This window comes from Mizuhopecten yessoensis, unplaced genomic scaffold (genome assembly GCF_002113885.1).
Source record: "Mizuhopecten yessoensis strain PY_sf001 unplaced genomic scaffold, ASM211388v2 scaffold523, whole genome shotgun sequence".
In the NCBI taxonomy this organism is placed as follows: Eukaryota; Metazoa; Mollusca; class Bivalvia; order Pectinida; family Pectinidae; genus Mizuhopecten; species Mizuhopecten yessoensis.
The window spans coordinates 1,235,618-1,253,434 of record NW_018403589.1 but is presented as its reverse complement, the minus strand read 5'-3'; the positions used below and the strand labels follow the sequence as shown (position 1 = coordinate 1,253,434).

General features: G+C 42.7%; 1 protein-coding gene across 4 annotated transcripts in view; it reads left to right on the top strand.

Annotated features, from left to right (window-relative positions):
• The first annotated feature begins 943 nt into the window (after positions 1–943).
• The window catches only part of LOC110450403 (CAD protein-like), a 128,913-nt gene continuing 112,039 nt past the window's right edge, over positions 944–17,817 (top strand). For 3 of the 4 annotated variants that reach the window (XM_021497899.1, XM_021497910.1, XM_021497892.1), the window contains exons 1-3: positions 944–962; positions 7,412–7,521; positions 16,996–17,265. In XM_021497899.1, the coding sequence (XP_021353574.1) occupies positions 958–962; positions 7,412–7,521; positions 16,996–17,265 (385 nt within the window). In that variant the 5' untranslated portion in view covers positions 944–957. Of the gene's footprint in view, positions 963–7,411; positions 7,522–8,459; positions 8,480–16,995; positions 17,266–17,817 lie in introns of those variants that run through there. The other variant, XM_021497919.1, reaches the window with a different exon arrangement.

The following is a 17,817-nucleotide window of genomic DNA, read 5'->3' as shown; positions in this document are numbered from 1 at the left end:
TTTTATGACATTATGAAGCAAAGTTGTTCGGAATTAAACAAAGAGTCAAAGATCAAGATCAATTGACTTAGGTCAAGGTCACTGGGTCAAAGGTCAAGGTCAAATTTAGTATCTTTTCACTGGTGAACATTTTCTTTATGACACTTTGAAGCATTGTTGGTCGGAATTAAACAAGAAGTCATTTGACCAAAGGTCAAGGTCACCGGGTCAAAGTTTTTTTGTTTTTTTTTATCTTTTCACTGATGAACATATTGTTATGACATTATGGAGCAAAATTGGTCGGAATTTAACAAGGAGTCAACTGACATAAGATCAAGGTCACTGGGTCAATGTCATGGTCAAATATTGTATCTTTTTACTGATGAATATTATTTTTATGTTATTATGAAACAAAGTTGTTCAGCACTTAACATGGAGTCAACTGACCTAAGGTCGAGGTTACGGGGTCCAAAGGTTCAAGGTCAAGTTTCGTATTTTTCACTGATGAACATTTTGTTATGATATTGTGAAGTAAATTTGAACGGAATTAAAGAATAAGTCAACTGACCAAAGAACAGGGTCACTGGGTTAAAGGTCAAGGTCATTTGGGGCCAAAGGTCAAAGACAAAGTGGATCTCTGACTTTGACCCTGTCAGTGTTCTAGTTTTTTTAATGTTTTATGCTGTTCAGAAGGCAGAACGATTTTAATACAATTGGGCCAAACTTGCCACGGTCTCCCAAAATTTACCAAATTATCTAAATATTTCGAAACTGCCGGATATGATCCTTTGCGTGATAAATCAAACAAAAACATGGCTGAAATAGGTCGTGTCTTGCTTTCCTCTGTTAAACTTACAATTTTCCTTTCAAATAATACTACTAAATACGACTAAGCGATCCGGGATAAATTTAGTAGTGTGCTGCCTATATGAAAGTGACGATGCAAATAATGAGTTATCTCTCCCTGAACTTTCCACCATGCGGTAGGTGTTTTGTCCGACTGTCAGCTAATAACCGCTAGCCAAATGTTACTTTCATGATTTTTTTGCTCTATCTTCTAACAGAAATGTCATACTAGAAGTTTCAGTTTCACCTCCTTGACATAATGTTTGCATGACACTTGTTCTTTCGTCTTTTGAGGAAATTTTGATGGGGACCACATGGTCTCCGCCATGATGCGTTGTTTACGTTTCTGTTTCCGACTCTAAAATTATTGCTAAAACATACAAGCGTGACAGCTTCAGTTAAATGTAACAATTTACATTTGTTCTAACAAATTCCTTCAATGTCGCTTTTTTAATAGAACATAAAATGTTGGCATTCGCCTTGGACACCCTTTTCTTCCGTTTGAGATGATTGACCCACAAAGGTGAGAGTGGGTATCCCTGTTCTGCATCATCAACAACAGAATCCATTTTATTTAATCCTGATGGCCAGGTTGTGATAGCATAACGAAGGGCCTACGAACTCTAAACACACTCTAAAACATTGAGCCTATTACTGGAAACAACCAGTATCACTACAGTGTTTATAATGACATTTATGGAATTGCAATTTTAACCAACTGTCATTGGGAAAGAAACAGTTGTTGAATGAAAATGCATTTAACAAATTTCAAGGAAGTCTTGCCATTTAATCGCTCCCATAATGTCATTTTAATATGAACTTAATAATCAGAGTGCTGAATGGTAATGTTGGTAATTTAGAACACTAATTTAATTGCATGGTTTATAATACATGAGTATAAGGGGAAGGAAGAATGTGGCAACCAGAATGGGATTTGAACCCAGGACCACAAAACTCTTAGACAGATTAACATACTACACTACTTGGTCGCAGGACCACAAAACTCTTAGACAGACTCTTAACATACTAAGCTACTTTGTGGCAGGACCACAAAACTCTTAGACAGACTCTAACAAACCTTAGACAGACTCTTAACATACTGCACTTCTTGGTCGTACAACCACAAAACTCTTAGACAGACTCTAACATAGGAAGCTACTTGATCGCAGGACCACAAAACTCTTAGACAGACTCTTAACATACTACACTACTTGGTCGTACAACCACAAAACTCTTAGACAGACTCTAACATAGTAAGCTACTCGATCGCAGGACCACAAAACTCTTAGACAGACTCTTACATACTAAGCTACTTGATCGAAGGACCACAACACTCTTAGACAGACTCTAACATAGTAAGCTACTCGATCGCAGGACCACAAAACTCTTAGACAGACTCTAACAAACCTTAGACAGACTCTTAACATACTGCACTTCTTGGTCGTACAACCACAAAACTCTTAGACAGACTCTAACATAGTAAGCTACTCGATCGCAGGACCACAAAACTCTTAGACAGACTCTCACATACTAAGCTACTTGATCGCAGGACCACAAAACTCTTAGACAGACTCTAACATAGTAAGCTACTCGATCGCAGGACCACAAAACTCTTAGACAGACTCTCACATACTAAGCTACTTGATCGCAGGACCACAACACTCTTAGACAGACTCTAACATAGTAAGCTACTCGATCGCAGGACCACAAAACTCTTAGACAGACTATAACATACTACACTACTTGGTCGCACTACCACAAAACTCTTAGACAGACTCTAACCAACTAAGCTCCTTCGTTGCAGGACCTCAAAACTCTTAGACAGACTCTAACTAACTAAGCTCCTTCCTCGCAGGACCACAACACTCTTAGACAGACTCTTAACATCCTAAGCTACTTTGTCGCAGGACCACAAAACTCTTAGACAGGCTCTAACCAACTAAGCTCCTTCGTTGCAGGACCACAAAACTCTTAGACAGACTCTAACTAACTAAGCTCCTTCGTCGCAGGACCACAACACTCTTAGACAGACTCTTAACATACTAAGCTACTTTGTCGCAGGACCACAAAACTCTTAGACAGACTCTTAACATACTAAGCTACTTTGTCGCAGCACCACAAAACTCTTAGACAGACTCTAACCAACTAAGCTCCTTCGTTGCAGGACCACAAAACTCTTAGACAGACTCTAACATACTAAGCTACTTGATCGCAGGACCACAAAACTCTTAGACAGACTCTAACCAACTAAGCTCCTTCATCGCAGGACCACAACACTCTTAGACAGACCCTAACCAACTAAGCTCCTTCGTCGCAGGACCACAAAACTCTTAGACAGACTCTAACCAACTAAGCTCCTTCGTCGCAGGACCACAACCATCTTAGGCAGACCCTAACCAACTAAGCTCCTTCGACGCAGAACCACAAAACTCTTAGACAGACTAACAAACTAAGCTACTTGATCCCAGGACCACAAAACTCTTAGGCAGACTCTAACCAACTAAGCTCCTTAGTCGCAGGACCACGAAACTCTTAGACAGACTAACATACTAAGCTACTTGATCGCAGGACCACAAAACTCTTAGACAGACTCTAACATACTAAGCTACTTGGTCTCAGGACCACAAAACTCTTATAGACAGACTCTTACAAACTAAGCTACTTGATCACAGGACCACAACACTCTTAGACAGATTCTAACCAACTAAGCTCCTTTGTTGCAGGACCACGAAACTCTTAGACAGACTATAACATACTACACTACTTGGTCGCACTACCACAAAACTCTTAGACAGACTCTAACCAACTAAGCTACTTTGTAGCAGGACCACAAAACTTTTAGACAGACTCTAACATACTACACTTCTTGTTCGCACGACCACAAAACTCTTAGACAGACTATAACATACTACACTACTTGGTCGCACTACCACAAAACTCTTAGACAGACTCTAACCAACTAAGCTCCTTCGTCACAGGACCACAAAACTCTTAGACAGAATCTAACCAACTAAGCTCCTTTGTCGCAGGACCACAACACTCTTAGACAGACCCTAACTAACCTAGCTCCTTTGTCGCAGGACCTCAAAACTCTTAGACAGATTCTAACATACTAAGCTACTTTGTGGCAGGACCACAAAACTCTTAGACAGACCCTAACTAACCTAGCTCCTTTGTCGCAGGACCTCAAAACTCTTAGACAGATTCTAACATACTAAGCTACTTTGTGGCAGGACCCAAAAACTCTTAGACAGACTCTAACATGCTACACTAATACTAAGCTACTTGATCGCAGGACCACAAAACTCTTAGACAGACTCTAACATACTAAGCTTCTTGGTCTCAGGACCACAAAACTCTTAGACAGACTCTAACAAACTAAGCTACTTTGTTGCAGGACCACGAAACTCTTAGACAAACTAACATACTAAGCTACTTGATCGCAGGACCACAACACTCTTAGACAGACTCTAACCAACTAAGCTCCTTCGTCGCAGGACCACAAAACTCGTAGAAACACTCTAACATACTAAGCTACATGGTCGCAGGACCACGAAACTCTTAGACAGACTCTTAACATACTAAGCTACTTGGTCGCAGGACCACAAAACTCTTAGACAGACTCTTACATACTAAGCTACTTGATCGCAGGACCACAACACTCTTAGACAGACTCTAACATACTAAGCTACTTGATCGCAGGACCACAAAACTCTAAGACAGACTCTAACCAACTAAGCTCCTTCGTCGCAGGACTACAAAACTCTTAGACAGACTCTAACCAACTAAGCTCCTTCCTCGCACGACCACAAAACTCTTAGACAGACTATAACATACTACACTACTTGGTCGCAGTACCACAAAACTCTTAGACAGACTCTAACCAACTAAGCTACTTTGTCGCATGACCACAAAACTCTTAGACAGACTCTAACATACTACACTACTTGATCGCACGACCAAAAAACTCTTAGACAGACTATAACATACTACACTACTTGGTCGCACTACCACAAAACTCTTAGACAGACCCTAACCAACTAAGCTCCTTCGTCACAGGACCACAAAACTCTTGGACAGACTCTAACCAACTAAGCTCCTTTGTCGCAGGACCACAACACTCTTAGACAGACCCTAACCAACCTAGCTCCTTTGTCGCACGACCTCAAAACTCTTAGACAGACTCTAACATGCTACACTACTTGGTCGCATGACCACAACACTCTTAGACAGACTCTTAACATACTAAGCTACTTTGTGGCAGGACCACAAAACTCTTAGACAGACTCTAACCAACTAAGCTCCTTTGTCGCAGCACCACAAAACTCTTAGACAGCCTCTAACCAACTAAGCTCCTTCGTCGCAGGACCACAAAACTCTTAGACAGACCCTAACCAACTAAGCTCCTTGGTCGCAGGACCACAAAACTCTTAGACAGACTCTAACATACTAAGCTACTTGGTTGCAGGACCACAACACTCTTAGACAGACTCTTAACATTCTAAGCTACTTGGTCGCAGGACCACAAAACTCTTCGACAGACTCTTACATATTAAGCTACTTGATCGCAGGACCACAAAACTCTTAGACAGACTCTAACATACTAAGCTACTTGATCGCAGGACCACAAAACTCTTAGACAGACTCTTACATACTAAGCTACTTGATCGCAGGACCACAAAACTCTTAGACAGACTCTAACATACTAAGCTACTTGATCGCAGGACCACAAAACTCTTAGACAGACTCTAACATTCTAAGCTACTTGATCGCAGGACCACAAAACTCTTAGACAGACTCTAACATACCAAGCTACTTTGTCGCAGGACCACAAAACTCTTAGACAGACTAACATACTAAGCTACTTGATCGCAGGACCACAAAACTCTTAGACAGACTCTAACATACTAAGCTACTTGATCGCAGGACCACAAAACTCTTAGACAGACTAACATACTAAGCTACTTGGTCGCAGGACCACAAAACTCTTAGACAGACTCTAACATACTAAGCTACTTGATCGCAGGACCACAAAACTCTTAGACAGACTCTAACATACTAAGCTACTTGATCGCAGGACCACAAAACTCTTAGACAGACTAACATACTAAGCTACTTGGTCGCAGGACCACAAAACTCTTAGACAGACTCTAACATACTAAGCTACTTGGTTGCAGGACCACAACACTCTTAGACAGACTCTTAACATTCTAAGCTACTTGGTCGCAGGACCACAAAACTCTTCGACAGACTCTTACATATTAAGCTACTTGATCGCAGGACCACAAAACTCTTAGACAGACTCTAACATACTAAGCTACTTGATCGCAGGACCACAAAACTCTTAGACAGACTCTAACATAGTAAGCTACTTGATCGCAGGACCACAAAACTCTTAGACAGACTCTAACATACCAAGCTACTTTGTCGCAGGACCACAAAACTCTTAGACAGACTAACCTACTAAGCTACTTGATCGCAGGACCACAAAACTCTTAGACAGACTCTAACATACTAAGCTACTTGATCGCAGGACCACAAAACTCTTAGACAGACTAACATACTAAGCTACTTGGTCGCAGGACCACAAAACTCTTAGACAGACCCTAACATACTAAGCTACTTGATCGCAGGACCACAAAACTCTTTAGACAGACTCTAACATACCAAGCTACTTTGTCGCAGGACCACAAAACTCTTAGACAGACTCTAACATACTACACTACTTGGTCGCAGGACCACAAAACTCTTAGACAGACTCTAACCAACTAAGCTCCTTCGTCGCATGACCACAAAACTCTTAGACAGACCCTAACCAACTAAGCTCCTTCGTCGCAGGACCACAATACTCTTAGACAGACTCTAACATACTAAGCTACTTGGTCGCAGGACCACGAAACTCTTAGACAGACTCTTAACATTCTAAGCTACTTGGTCACAGGACCACAAAACTCTTCGACAGAATCTTACATATTAAGCTACTTGATCGCAGGACCACAAAACTCTTAGACAGACTCTAACATACTAAGCTACTTTGTCGCACGACCACAAAACTCTTCGACAGACTCTTAACATACCAAGCTACTTTGTCGCAGGACCACAAAACTCTTAGACAGACTCTAACATAGTAAGCTACTTGATCGCAGGACCACAAAACTCTGAGACAGACTCTAACATACTAAGCTACTTTGTCGCACGACCACAAAACTCTTCGACAGACTCTTAACATCCCAAGCTACTTTGTCGCAGGACCACAAAACTCTTAGACAGACTCTAACATAGTAAGCTACTTGATCGCAGGACCACAAAACTCTTAGACAGACTAATCTTCTATGCTACTTGATCGCAGGACCACAAAACTCTTAGACAGACTAACATACTAAGCTACTTGATCACAGGACCACAAAACTCTTAGACAGACTAACCAACTATGCCACTTGGTCGCAGGACCACAAAACTCTTAGACAAAAAGAGTAGTATCAATTATCAAATTAACTCATGCTGTTGTTTGAAATGACATAAAGAAATGAAATGCTTATAAATGCATGTAGAACTAATCTTTTTTTAAAACTTGATCGTCTTTCAGAATCAATGGAACAACAGATGGAGCAGCAAGAGGCTCTCTGTGCCTCTGTGACGGCACTAAATTTGATGGAGAATTATTCGGGGAGCCTTGCGATATTGCAGGGGAAGTCGGTAAGTTAAAATTTGATGGAGAATTATTCAGGGAGCTTTGTGATATTGCAGAGGAAGTCGGTAAGTTAAAATTTGATGGAGAATTATTCAGGGAGCTTTGTGATATTCCAGGGGAAGTCAGTAAGTTAAAGTTTAATGGAGAATTATTCGGGGAGCCTTGCGATATTGCAGGGAAGTCGGTAAGTTAAAATTTGATGGATAATTATTCAGGGAGCTTTGTGATATTGCAGAGGAAGTCGGTAAGTTAAAATTTAATGGAGAATTATTCGGGGAGCCTTGCAATATTGCAGGGGAAGTCAGTAAGTTAAAATTTAATGGAGAATTATTCAGGGAGCTTTGTGATATTCCAGGGGAAGTCAGTAAGTTAAAATTTAATGGAGAATTATTCGGGGAGCCTTGCGATATTGCAGGGAAGTCGGTAAGTTAAAATTTGATGGAGAATTATTCAGGGAGCCTTGCGATATTGCAGGGGAAGTCAGTAAGTTAAAATTTAATGGAGAATAATTCGGGGAGCCTTGCGATATTGCAGGGGAAGTCGGTAAGTTAAAATTTAATGGAGAATTATTCGGGGAGCCTTGCAATATTGCAGGGGAAGTCGGTGAGTTAAAATTTAATGGAGAATTATTCGGGGAGCCTTGCAATATTGCAGGGGAAGTCGGTAAGTTAAAATTTAATGGAGAATTATTCGGGGAGCCTTGCAATATTGCAGGGGAAGTCGGTAAGTTAAAATTTAATGGAGAATTATTCAGGGAGCTTTGTGATATTCCAGGGGAAGTCAGTAAGTTAAAATTTAATGGAGAATTATTCGGGGAGCCATGCGATATTGCAGGGGAAGTCGGTAAGTTAAAATTTGATGGAGAATTATTCAGGGAGCTTTGTGATATTGCAGAGGAAGTCGGTAAGTAAAAATTTGATGGAGAATTATTCAGGGAGCCTTGCGATATTGCAGGGGAAGTCGGTAAGTTAAAATTTAATGGAGAATAATTTGGGATGCCTTGCAATATTGCAGGGGAAGTCGGTAAGTTAAAATTTAATGGAGAATTATTTGGGGAGCCTTGTGATATTGCAGGGAAAGTTGGTAGGTTAAACAGGGTTATTCTCCAGCATGCTAACTAGATACCTCCTGACTAATTTTCTGGTTCTGTAATTCATGTGACTATCATTGATCACTATTAAAGCTATGAGCTAGCTATGTTTGGATGGAAGTACCCTGTACTGTCCACCCATGTAAATTGATAAATGATAAATGATTTAAAATAGCCTTGTAAAATAAATGATGAAAGTGCTCCAATTATATACTGTAGTGATAATGCTCTCTATTTTACCAGTTAAAATGTAGCAATCAAGTTCAATTTCAAAATAAAATACCGAGGAGCATCAGTCATCTAGCCATCCCTTTCCTAAGAAAAAGGGCTTGATTATTATAGGGCTGTGCTACTTGGTCAAACTTGTATAGAAAAAGGTAAATCTGGGTCTGAAATTATGAGACACCCAGACGATTGCAGGGATCAATTTAGACTTGATTCACTACCATTTATGGGTAGTTTCCCCTACATAAACAAATTCCCGTTCTTTGAAATTCCCTCTGTGTGCTTCAAAATTCCCCTTTTTCAATAAGAAAATAGCTGTTTTTCTTCAAAATATTTCCCCTATATATCTTTTCTTTAAAGTTCAACATTTAAAATGCATAATACTGTATATACACATTTTCTCAACATAATTTAAACAAAAGTTCTACAATTTTAAGCTTCAAATTGTTTTAAAAATTGAAATATATTGCAAATATGTATGTCTGACAAAACATTTATCTTTTACCTTCATGACGCTAGAGCCTTATATCAAGATTTTTATTTCCCCAAAATCTGAAAAAGGGTAATTTCCCCTAAAACCTAGATTGATCCCTGGATTGATAGCTGGATTGATAAGGGTAGATAGTGGGACAAGCAGATTAGTGGTGACTGGATAGTGGGGCAAGCAGATTAGTGGTGACTGGATAGTGGGGCAAGCAGATTAGTGGTGGCTGGATAGTGGGGCAAGCAGATTAGTGGTGACTGGATAGTGGGGCAAGCAGATTAGTGGTGGCTGGATAGTGGGGCAAGCAGATTAGTGATGGCTGGATAGTGGGGCAAGCAGATTAGTGGTGGCTGGATAGTGGGACAAGCAGATTAGTGGTGGCTGAATATTGGGGCAAGCAGATTAGTGGTGGATGGATAGTGGGGCAAGCAGATTAGTGGTGGCTGGATAGGGGGGCAAGCAGATTAGTGGTGTCTGGATAGCGGGGCAAGCAGATTAGTGGTGGGTGGATAGTGGGGCAAGCAGATAAGGGGTAACTGGATAATGGGACAACCAGATTAGTGATGGCTGGATAGTGGGCAGATTAGTGATGGCTGGATAGTGGTGCAAGCAGATTAGTGGTGGCTTGATAGTGGGGCAAGCAGATTAGTGGTGACTGGATAGTGGGGCAAACAGATTAGTGGTGGCTGGATAGAGGGGCAAGCAGATTAGGGGTGGCTGGATAGTGGGGCAACCAGATTAGTGATGGCTGGACAGTGGGACAAGCAGATTAGTGATGGCTGGATAGTGGGGCAAGCAGATAAGTGGTAACTGGATAATGGGACAAGCAGATTAGTGATGGCTGGATAGTGGGACAAGCAGATTAGTGATGGCTGGATAGTGGGACAAGCAGATTAGTGATGGCTGGATAGTGGGACAAACTGATTAGTGGTGGCTGGATAGTGGGACAAACAGATTAGTGGTAGCTTGATAGGAGGACTACTAGATTAGTGGTGGCTGGATAGTGGGACAAGCAGATTAGTGGTAACTGGATAATGGGACAAGCAGATTAGTGGTGGCTGGATAGTGGGACAAGCAGATTAATGCGGCTGGATTAATGAGGCTTGATAGTGGGACAAGCAGATTAGTGGTGGCTGAATAGTGGGACAAGCATATTACGGGTGGCTGGATAGTGGGACAAGCAGATTAATGAGGCTGGATAGTGGGACAAACAGATTAGTGGTAGCTGGATAGTGGGACAACCAGATTAGTGGTGGCTGGATAGTGGGACAAACAGATTAGTGGTAGCTGGATATTGGGACAAACAGATTAGTGGTGGCTGGATTGTGGGACAAGCAGATTAATGAGGGTGCATAGGGGAACAAGCAGATTAGTGTGGCTGGATTAATGAGGCTTGATAGTGGGACAAACAGATTAGTGGTGGCTGGATCAATAAGGCTTGAAAGGGGGACAAGCAGATTAGTGGTGGCTGGATAGTGGGACAAACAGATTAGTGGTAGCTGGATAGTGGGACAAACAGGTTAGTGGTGGCTGGATAGTGGGACAAACAGATTAGTGGTAGCTGGATAGTGGGACAAACAGATTAGTGGTGGCTAGATAGTGGGACAAGCAGATTAATGAGGCTGAATAGGGGAACAAGCAGATTAGTGTGGCTGGATTAATGAGGCTTGATAGTGGGACAAGCAGATTAGTGGTGGCTGGATAGTGGGACAAACAGATTAGTGGTGGCTGGATAGTGGGACAAACAGATTAGTGGTGGCTGGATAGTGGGACAAACAGATTAGTGGTGGCTGGATAGTGGGACAAACAGATTAGTGGTGGCTGGATAGTGGGACAAACAGATTAGTGGTGGCTGGATAGTGGGACAAACAGATTAGTGGTGGCTGGATAGTGGGACAAACAGATTAGTGGTGGCTGGATAGTGGGACAAACAGATTAGTGGTGGCTGGATAGTGGGACAAACAGATTAGTGGTGGCTGGATAGTGGGACAAGCAGATTAGTGGTGGCTGGATAGTGGGACAAACAGATTAGTGGTAGCTTGATAGGAGGACTACTAGATTAGTGGTGGCTGGATAGTGGGACAAGCAGATTAGTGGTGACTGGATAGTGGGGCAACCAGATTAATGAGACTGGATTAATGAGGCTTGATAGTGGGACAAGCAGATTAGTGGTGACTGGATAATAGGACAACCAGATTAGTGATGGCTGGATAGGTGGACAAGCAGATTAGGGGTGACTGGATAATGGGACAACCAGATTAGTGATGGCCGGATAGTGGGACAAGCAGATTAGTGGTGGCTGGGTAGGGGGACAAGCAGATTAGTGGTGGCTGGATAGTCGGACAAACAGATTAGTGGTGGCTGGATAGTGGGACAAGCAAATTAGTGATGGCTGGATAGTGGGACAAACAGATTAGTGGTAGCTGGATAGGAGGACTACTAGATTAGAGGTGGCTGGATAGTGGGGCAAGCAGATTAGTGGTAACTGGATAGAGGGACAAGCAGATTAATAAGGCTGGATTAATGAGGCTTTTAATGAGGCTGGATTAATGAGGCTTGATAGTGGGGCAAGCAGATTAGTGGTGGCTGGATAGTGGGGCAAACAGATTAGTGGTAGCTTGATAGGAGGACTACTAGATTAGTGGTGGCTGAATATTGGGGCAAGCCGATTAGTGGTGGATGGATAGTGGGGCAAGCAGATTAGTGGTAACTGGATAGAGGATAGTGGGACTACTAGATTAGTGGTGGCTGGATAGTGGGGCAAGCAGATAAGTGGTGGCTTGATAGTGGGAAGATTAGTGATGGCTGGATAGTGGGACAAGCAGATTAGTGATGGCTGGGTAGTGGGACAAGCAGATTAGTGGTGGCTGGATAGGGGGACAAACAGATTAGTGGTAGCTTGATAGGAGGACTACTAGATTAGTGGTGGCTGGATAGTGGGACAAGCATATAAATGGTGTCTGGATAGTAGGGCAAGCAGATAAGTGGTGGCTTTATAGTGGGTCTACTAGATTAGTGGTGGCTAGATAGTGGGACAAGCAGATTAATGAGGCTGAATGATAGTGGGACAAGCAGATTAGTGGTGACTGGATAATAGGACAACCAGATTAGTGATGGCTGGATAGGTGGACAAGCAGATTAGGGGTGACTGGATAATGGGACAACCAGATTAGTGATGGCTGGATAGTGGGAGAAGCAGATTAGTGGTGACTGGATAATGGGACAACTAGATTAGTGGTGGCTGGATAGTGGGACAAGCAAATTAGTGGTGGCTGGATAGTGGGACAAGCAAATTAGTGGTGGCTGGATAGTGGGACAAGCAAATTAGTGGTGGCTGGATAGTGGGACAAGCATATAAATGGTGTCTGGATAGTAGGGCAAGCAGATAAGTGGTGGCTTGATAGTGGGACTACTAGATTAGTGGTGGCTAGATAGGGGGACAAGCAGATTAGTGGTGGCTGGATAGTGGGGCAAACAGATTAGTGGTAGCTTGATAGGAGGACTACTAGATTAGTGGTGGCTGGATAGTGGGACAATCAGATTAGTGGTGGCTGGATAGTGGGACAACCAGATTAATGAGGCTGGATTAATGAGGCTTGAGAGTGGGACAAGCAGATTAGTGGTGGCTGGATAGGGGGACAAACAGATTAGTGGTAGCTTGATAGGAGGACTACTAGATTAGTGGTGGCTGAATATTGGGGCAAGCAGATTAGTGGTGGATGGATAGTGGGGCAAGCGGATTAGTGGTAACTGGATAATGGGACAACCAGATTAGTGATGGCTGGATAGTGGGAGAAGCAGATTAGTGGTGACTGGATAATGGGACAACTAGATTAGTGGTGGCTGGATAGTGGGACAATCAGATTAGTGGTGGCTGGATAGTGGGACAACCAGATAAGTGGTGGCGGGATAGAGGGACAAGCAGATTAATGAGGCTGGGTTAATGAGGCTTGATAGTGGGACAAGCAGATAAGTGGTGGCTGGATAGTGGGGAAAGCAGATTAGTGGTGATTAGTGGTGGCTGGACAGTGGGACAAGCAGATTAGTGGTGGCTGGATAGTGGGACAAGCATATAAGTGGTGTCTGGATAGTAGGGCAAGCAGATAATAGTGGTGATTAGTGGTGGCTGGACAGATTAGTGGTGGCTAGATAGTGGGGCAAGCAGATTAGTGGTGGCTGGATAGTGGGACAAGCAGATAAGTGGTGGCTGGATAGTGGGACAAGCAGATTAGTGGTGGCTGGATAGTCGGACAAACAGATTAGTGGTGGCTGGATAGTGGGACAAGCAAATTAGTGGTGGCTGGATAGTGGGACAAACAGATTAGTGGTGGCTGGATAGTGGGACAAGCAGATTAGTGGTGACTGGATAATGGGACAACTAGATTAGTCGTGGCTGGATAGCGGGACAAGCAGATTAGGGGTGACTGGATAGTGGGGCAACCAGATTTATGAGACTGGATTTATGAGGCTTGATAGTGGGACAAGCAGAGTAGTGGTGACTGGATAGTGGGACAAGCAGATTAGTGGTGTCTGGATAGTGGGGCAAGCAGATTAGTGGTGGCTGGATAGTCGGACAAATAGATTAGTGGTGGCTGGATAGTGGGACAACCAGATTAGTGGTGACTGGATAATGGGACAACTAGATTAGTGGTGGCTGGATAGCGGGACAAGCAGATTAGTGGTGACTGGATAGTGGGGCAACCAGATTAATGAGACTGGATTAATGAGGCTTGATAGTGGGACAAGCAGATTAGTGGTGACTGTATAGTGGGGCAAGCAGATTAGTGGTAACTGGATAGTGGGACAAGCACATTAGTGGTGGCTGGATAGTGGGACAAGCAGATTAGTGATGGCTGGATAGTGGGACAAGCAGATAAGTGGTGGCTGGATAGTGGGGAAAGCAGATTAGTGGTAACTGGATAGTGGGACAAGCAGACAACCAGATTAGGGATAGTGGGACAAGCAGATTAATGCGGCTGGATTAATGAGGCTTGATAGTGGGACAAGCAGATTAGGGGACAAGCAGATTAGTGGTGGCTGGATAGTGGGACAAGCAGATTAGTGGTGGCTGGATAGTGGGGCAAGCAGATAAGTGGTGGCTTGATAGTGGGACTACTAGATTAGTGGTGGCTGGATAGTGGGACAAGCAGATTAGTGGTGGCTGGATAGTGGGACAAACAGATTAGTGGTGGCTGGATAGTGGGACAAACTGATTAGTGGTGGCTGAATAGTGGGACAACCAATTTAGTGATGGCTGGATTAACGAGGCTTGAAAGGGGGACAAGCAGATTAGTGGTGGCTGGATAGTGGGACAAACAGATTAGTGGTAGCTGGATAGTGGGACAAACAGGTTAGTGGTGGCTGGATAGTGGGACAAACAGATTAGTGGTAGCTGGATAGTGGGACAAACAGATTAGTGGTGGCTAGATAGTGGGACAAGCAGATTAATGAGGCTGAATAGGGGAACAAGCAGATTAGTGTGGCTGGATTAATGAGGCTTGAAAGGGGGACAAGCAGATTAGTGGTGGCTGGATAGTGGGACAAACAGATTAGTGGTAGCTGGATAGTGGGACAAACAGGTTAGTGGTGGCTGGATAGTGGGACAAACAGATTAGTGGTAGCTGGATAGTGGGACAAACAGATTAGTGGTGGCTAGATAGTGGGACAAGCAGATTAATGAGGCTGAATAGGGGAACAAGCAGATTAGTGTGGCTGGATTAATGAGGCTTGAAAGGGGGACAAGCAGATTAGTGGTGGCTGGATAGTGGGACAAACAGATTAGTGGTAGCTGGATAGTGGGACAAACAGGTTAGTGGTGGCTGGATAGTGGGACAAACAGATTAGTGGTAGCTGGATAGTGGGACAAACAGATTAGTGGTGGCTAGATAGTGGGACAAGCAGATTAATGAGGCTGAATAGGGGAACAAGCAGATTAATGCGGCTGGATTAATGAGGCTTGATAGTGGGACAAGCAGATTAGTGGTGGCTGGATAGTGGGACAAGCATATTACGGGTGGCTGGATAGTGGGACAAGCAGATTAATGAGGCTGGATAGTGGGACAAACAGATTAGTGGTAGCTGGATAGTGGGACAACCAGATTAGTGGTGGCTGGATAGTGGGACAAACAGATTAGTGGTAGCTGGATATTGGGACAAACAGATTAGTGGTGGCTGGATTGTGGGACAAGCAGATTAATGAGGGTGCATAGGGGAACAAGCAGATTAGTGTGGCTGGATTAATGAGGCTTGATAGTGGGACAAACAGATTAGTGGTGGCTGGATCAATAAGGCTTGAAAGGGGGACAAGCAGATTAGTGGTGGCTGGATAGTGGGACAAACAGATTAGTGGTAGCTGGATAGTGGGACAAACAGATTAGTGGTGGCTAGATAGTGGGACAAGCAGATTAATGAGGCTGAATAGGGGAACAAGCTGGATAGTGGGACAAACAGATTAGTGGTTGATAGTGGGACAAGCAGATTAGTGGTGGCTGGATAGTGGGACAAACAGATTAGTGGTAGCTGGATAGTGGGACAAACAGATTAGTGGTGGCTGGATAGTGGGACAAACTGATTAGTGGTGGCTGAATAGTGGGACAACCAATTTAGTGATGGCTGGATTAACGAGGCTAGATAGGGGGACAAGCAGATTAGTGGTGGCTGGATTAACGAGGCTAGAAAGTGGGGCAGGCAGATTAGTGTGGCTTGATTAATTAGGCTGGATAATGGGACAAGCAGATTAGTGATGGCTAAATTAATGAGGCTGGATAGTGGGACAACCAGATTAGTGGTTGCTGGATTAATGATGTTAGATAGTGGGACAACCAGATTGGTGGTAGCGAGGTTAATGATGTTAGATAGTGGGACAAGAAGATTAGTGGTAGCTAGGTTAATGATGTTAAATAGTGGGACAACAAAATTAGTGGTAGCTAGTGTTAATGATGTTAGATAGTGGGACAATACAATTAGTGGAAACTAGTGCTTATGATGTTAGAAAGTGGGACAAGTAGATTAGTGGTAGCGAGGTTAATGATGTTGATAGTGGGACAACAAAATTAGTGGTAGCTAGTGTTTATGATGTTAGAAAGTGGGACAGGCAGATTAGTGGTGGCTGGATTACTGAGGTTAGATCACAGGGCTAGACAATAAGGGTTTGCCCGATAGTCTGAAACTACCTGGTAGTAAAATCTCAGCTGGATTTGTGGTACCAAAAACCACTAGCCCAATGGACTAGTCAAATTTTGATATTGCTCATCTTGTTAAATAATATTGGGTTTGTGGAATTTCTGTATAGACTATAGTAAAGATTGGAAAGCAGTAGTACGACCCTAATGGACAAGTAGTCGAAACCAATTTCTAGCCCTGCCATAAAACCATTTGCATAAGGATAGTTGTTCTGTTGTCTCAAAAATGTATAATTAAGCACAAAGTCTAAGGGCTCAAATAAAGGTTCCAGTTCACAGCTACACAATTGACACTTTTTGTAAGACTGAATATGACCTTGACTAAATGAAAAAAAATGCATTGAAAATTAAAATCACACAAAAATATTCATGAATTAATGAGAATTAATTTTAGTCATTATTTTGTATGAACATTGTATAAAATAATGAAATTATGATTACTATTTAATAAATATTCTGAAAATTATTACTGAACTAATGTATTTCATTGATTTTGCAGTTTTTCAGACTGGAATGGTTGGATACCCAGAATCCCTCACTGACCCCTCGTACAGAAAGCAGATACTTATCTTAACATACCCATTGATTGGGAATTATGGGATACCATCAGATGAGGAGGACGAGTTTGGACTGAGGAAGTGGTTTGAGTCGGCACAGATCCACGTGGCAGCGTTGGTTGTGGCCGACCTTTCCCAGCACTACAGTCACTGGGGGGCTACCAAATCCCTGTCCGACTGGCTCAAAGAATACAAGGTGCCCGCCTTGTATGGTACGTCTTTTAAAATTTCTTTCTAGACTAAGTTCACCTCAGTTTGTTATTGTTACTTTGCAAGAAAAATCTCAGATTTATAGCTCGCCTCTACATATGTAGTACCCTTGGTGTCAGAATTAGCTTTGCCCAGTTAAAGTTTAAGCATGTGGGTTGATATTCATTAATATTTCTGTAACCTGCAGTGTTTGTACTAGCTAGGAAGCTGTTATTTAAACATGGAGGATCTCGAGGGGTTGAACATTTATGCGTTGCATTTGAAAGAGAAACTGAAATCAACGAAACTTTAGCTTGCTTAATATCAAAGTATGGGAAATATATCAAATAATAGATAAAAAAACCTTCACATCAAATCAGGGAAATAGAAAACTATATATAGTTCATTCAATTTTCTTTGTTTCACAAAAAGGATTTCTGTAGGTTATATATTTAGGTTTTAGTTCACGTTGGTAAAAAGCTAATATAAGTTTGAGTTGNGGTGATCAGTATGTCGCCTGGTTGACAGGGTAAGGCTAACATTAGGGAGGTGGGGGATAAGTTGAGGTGGAATAT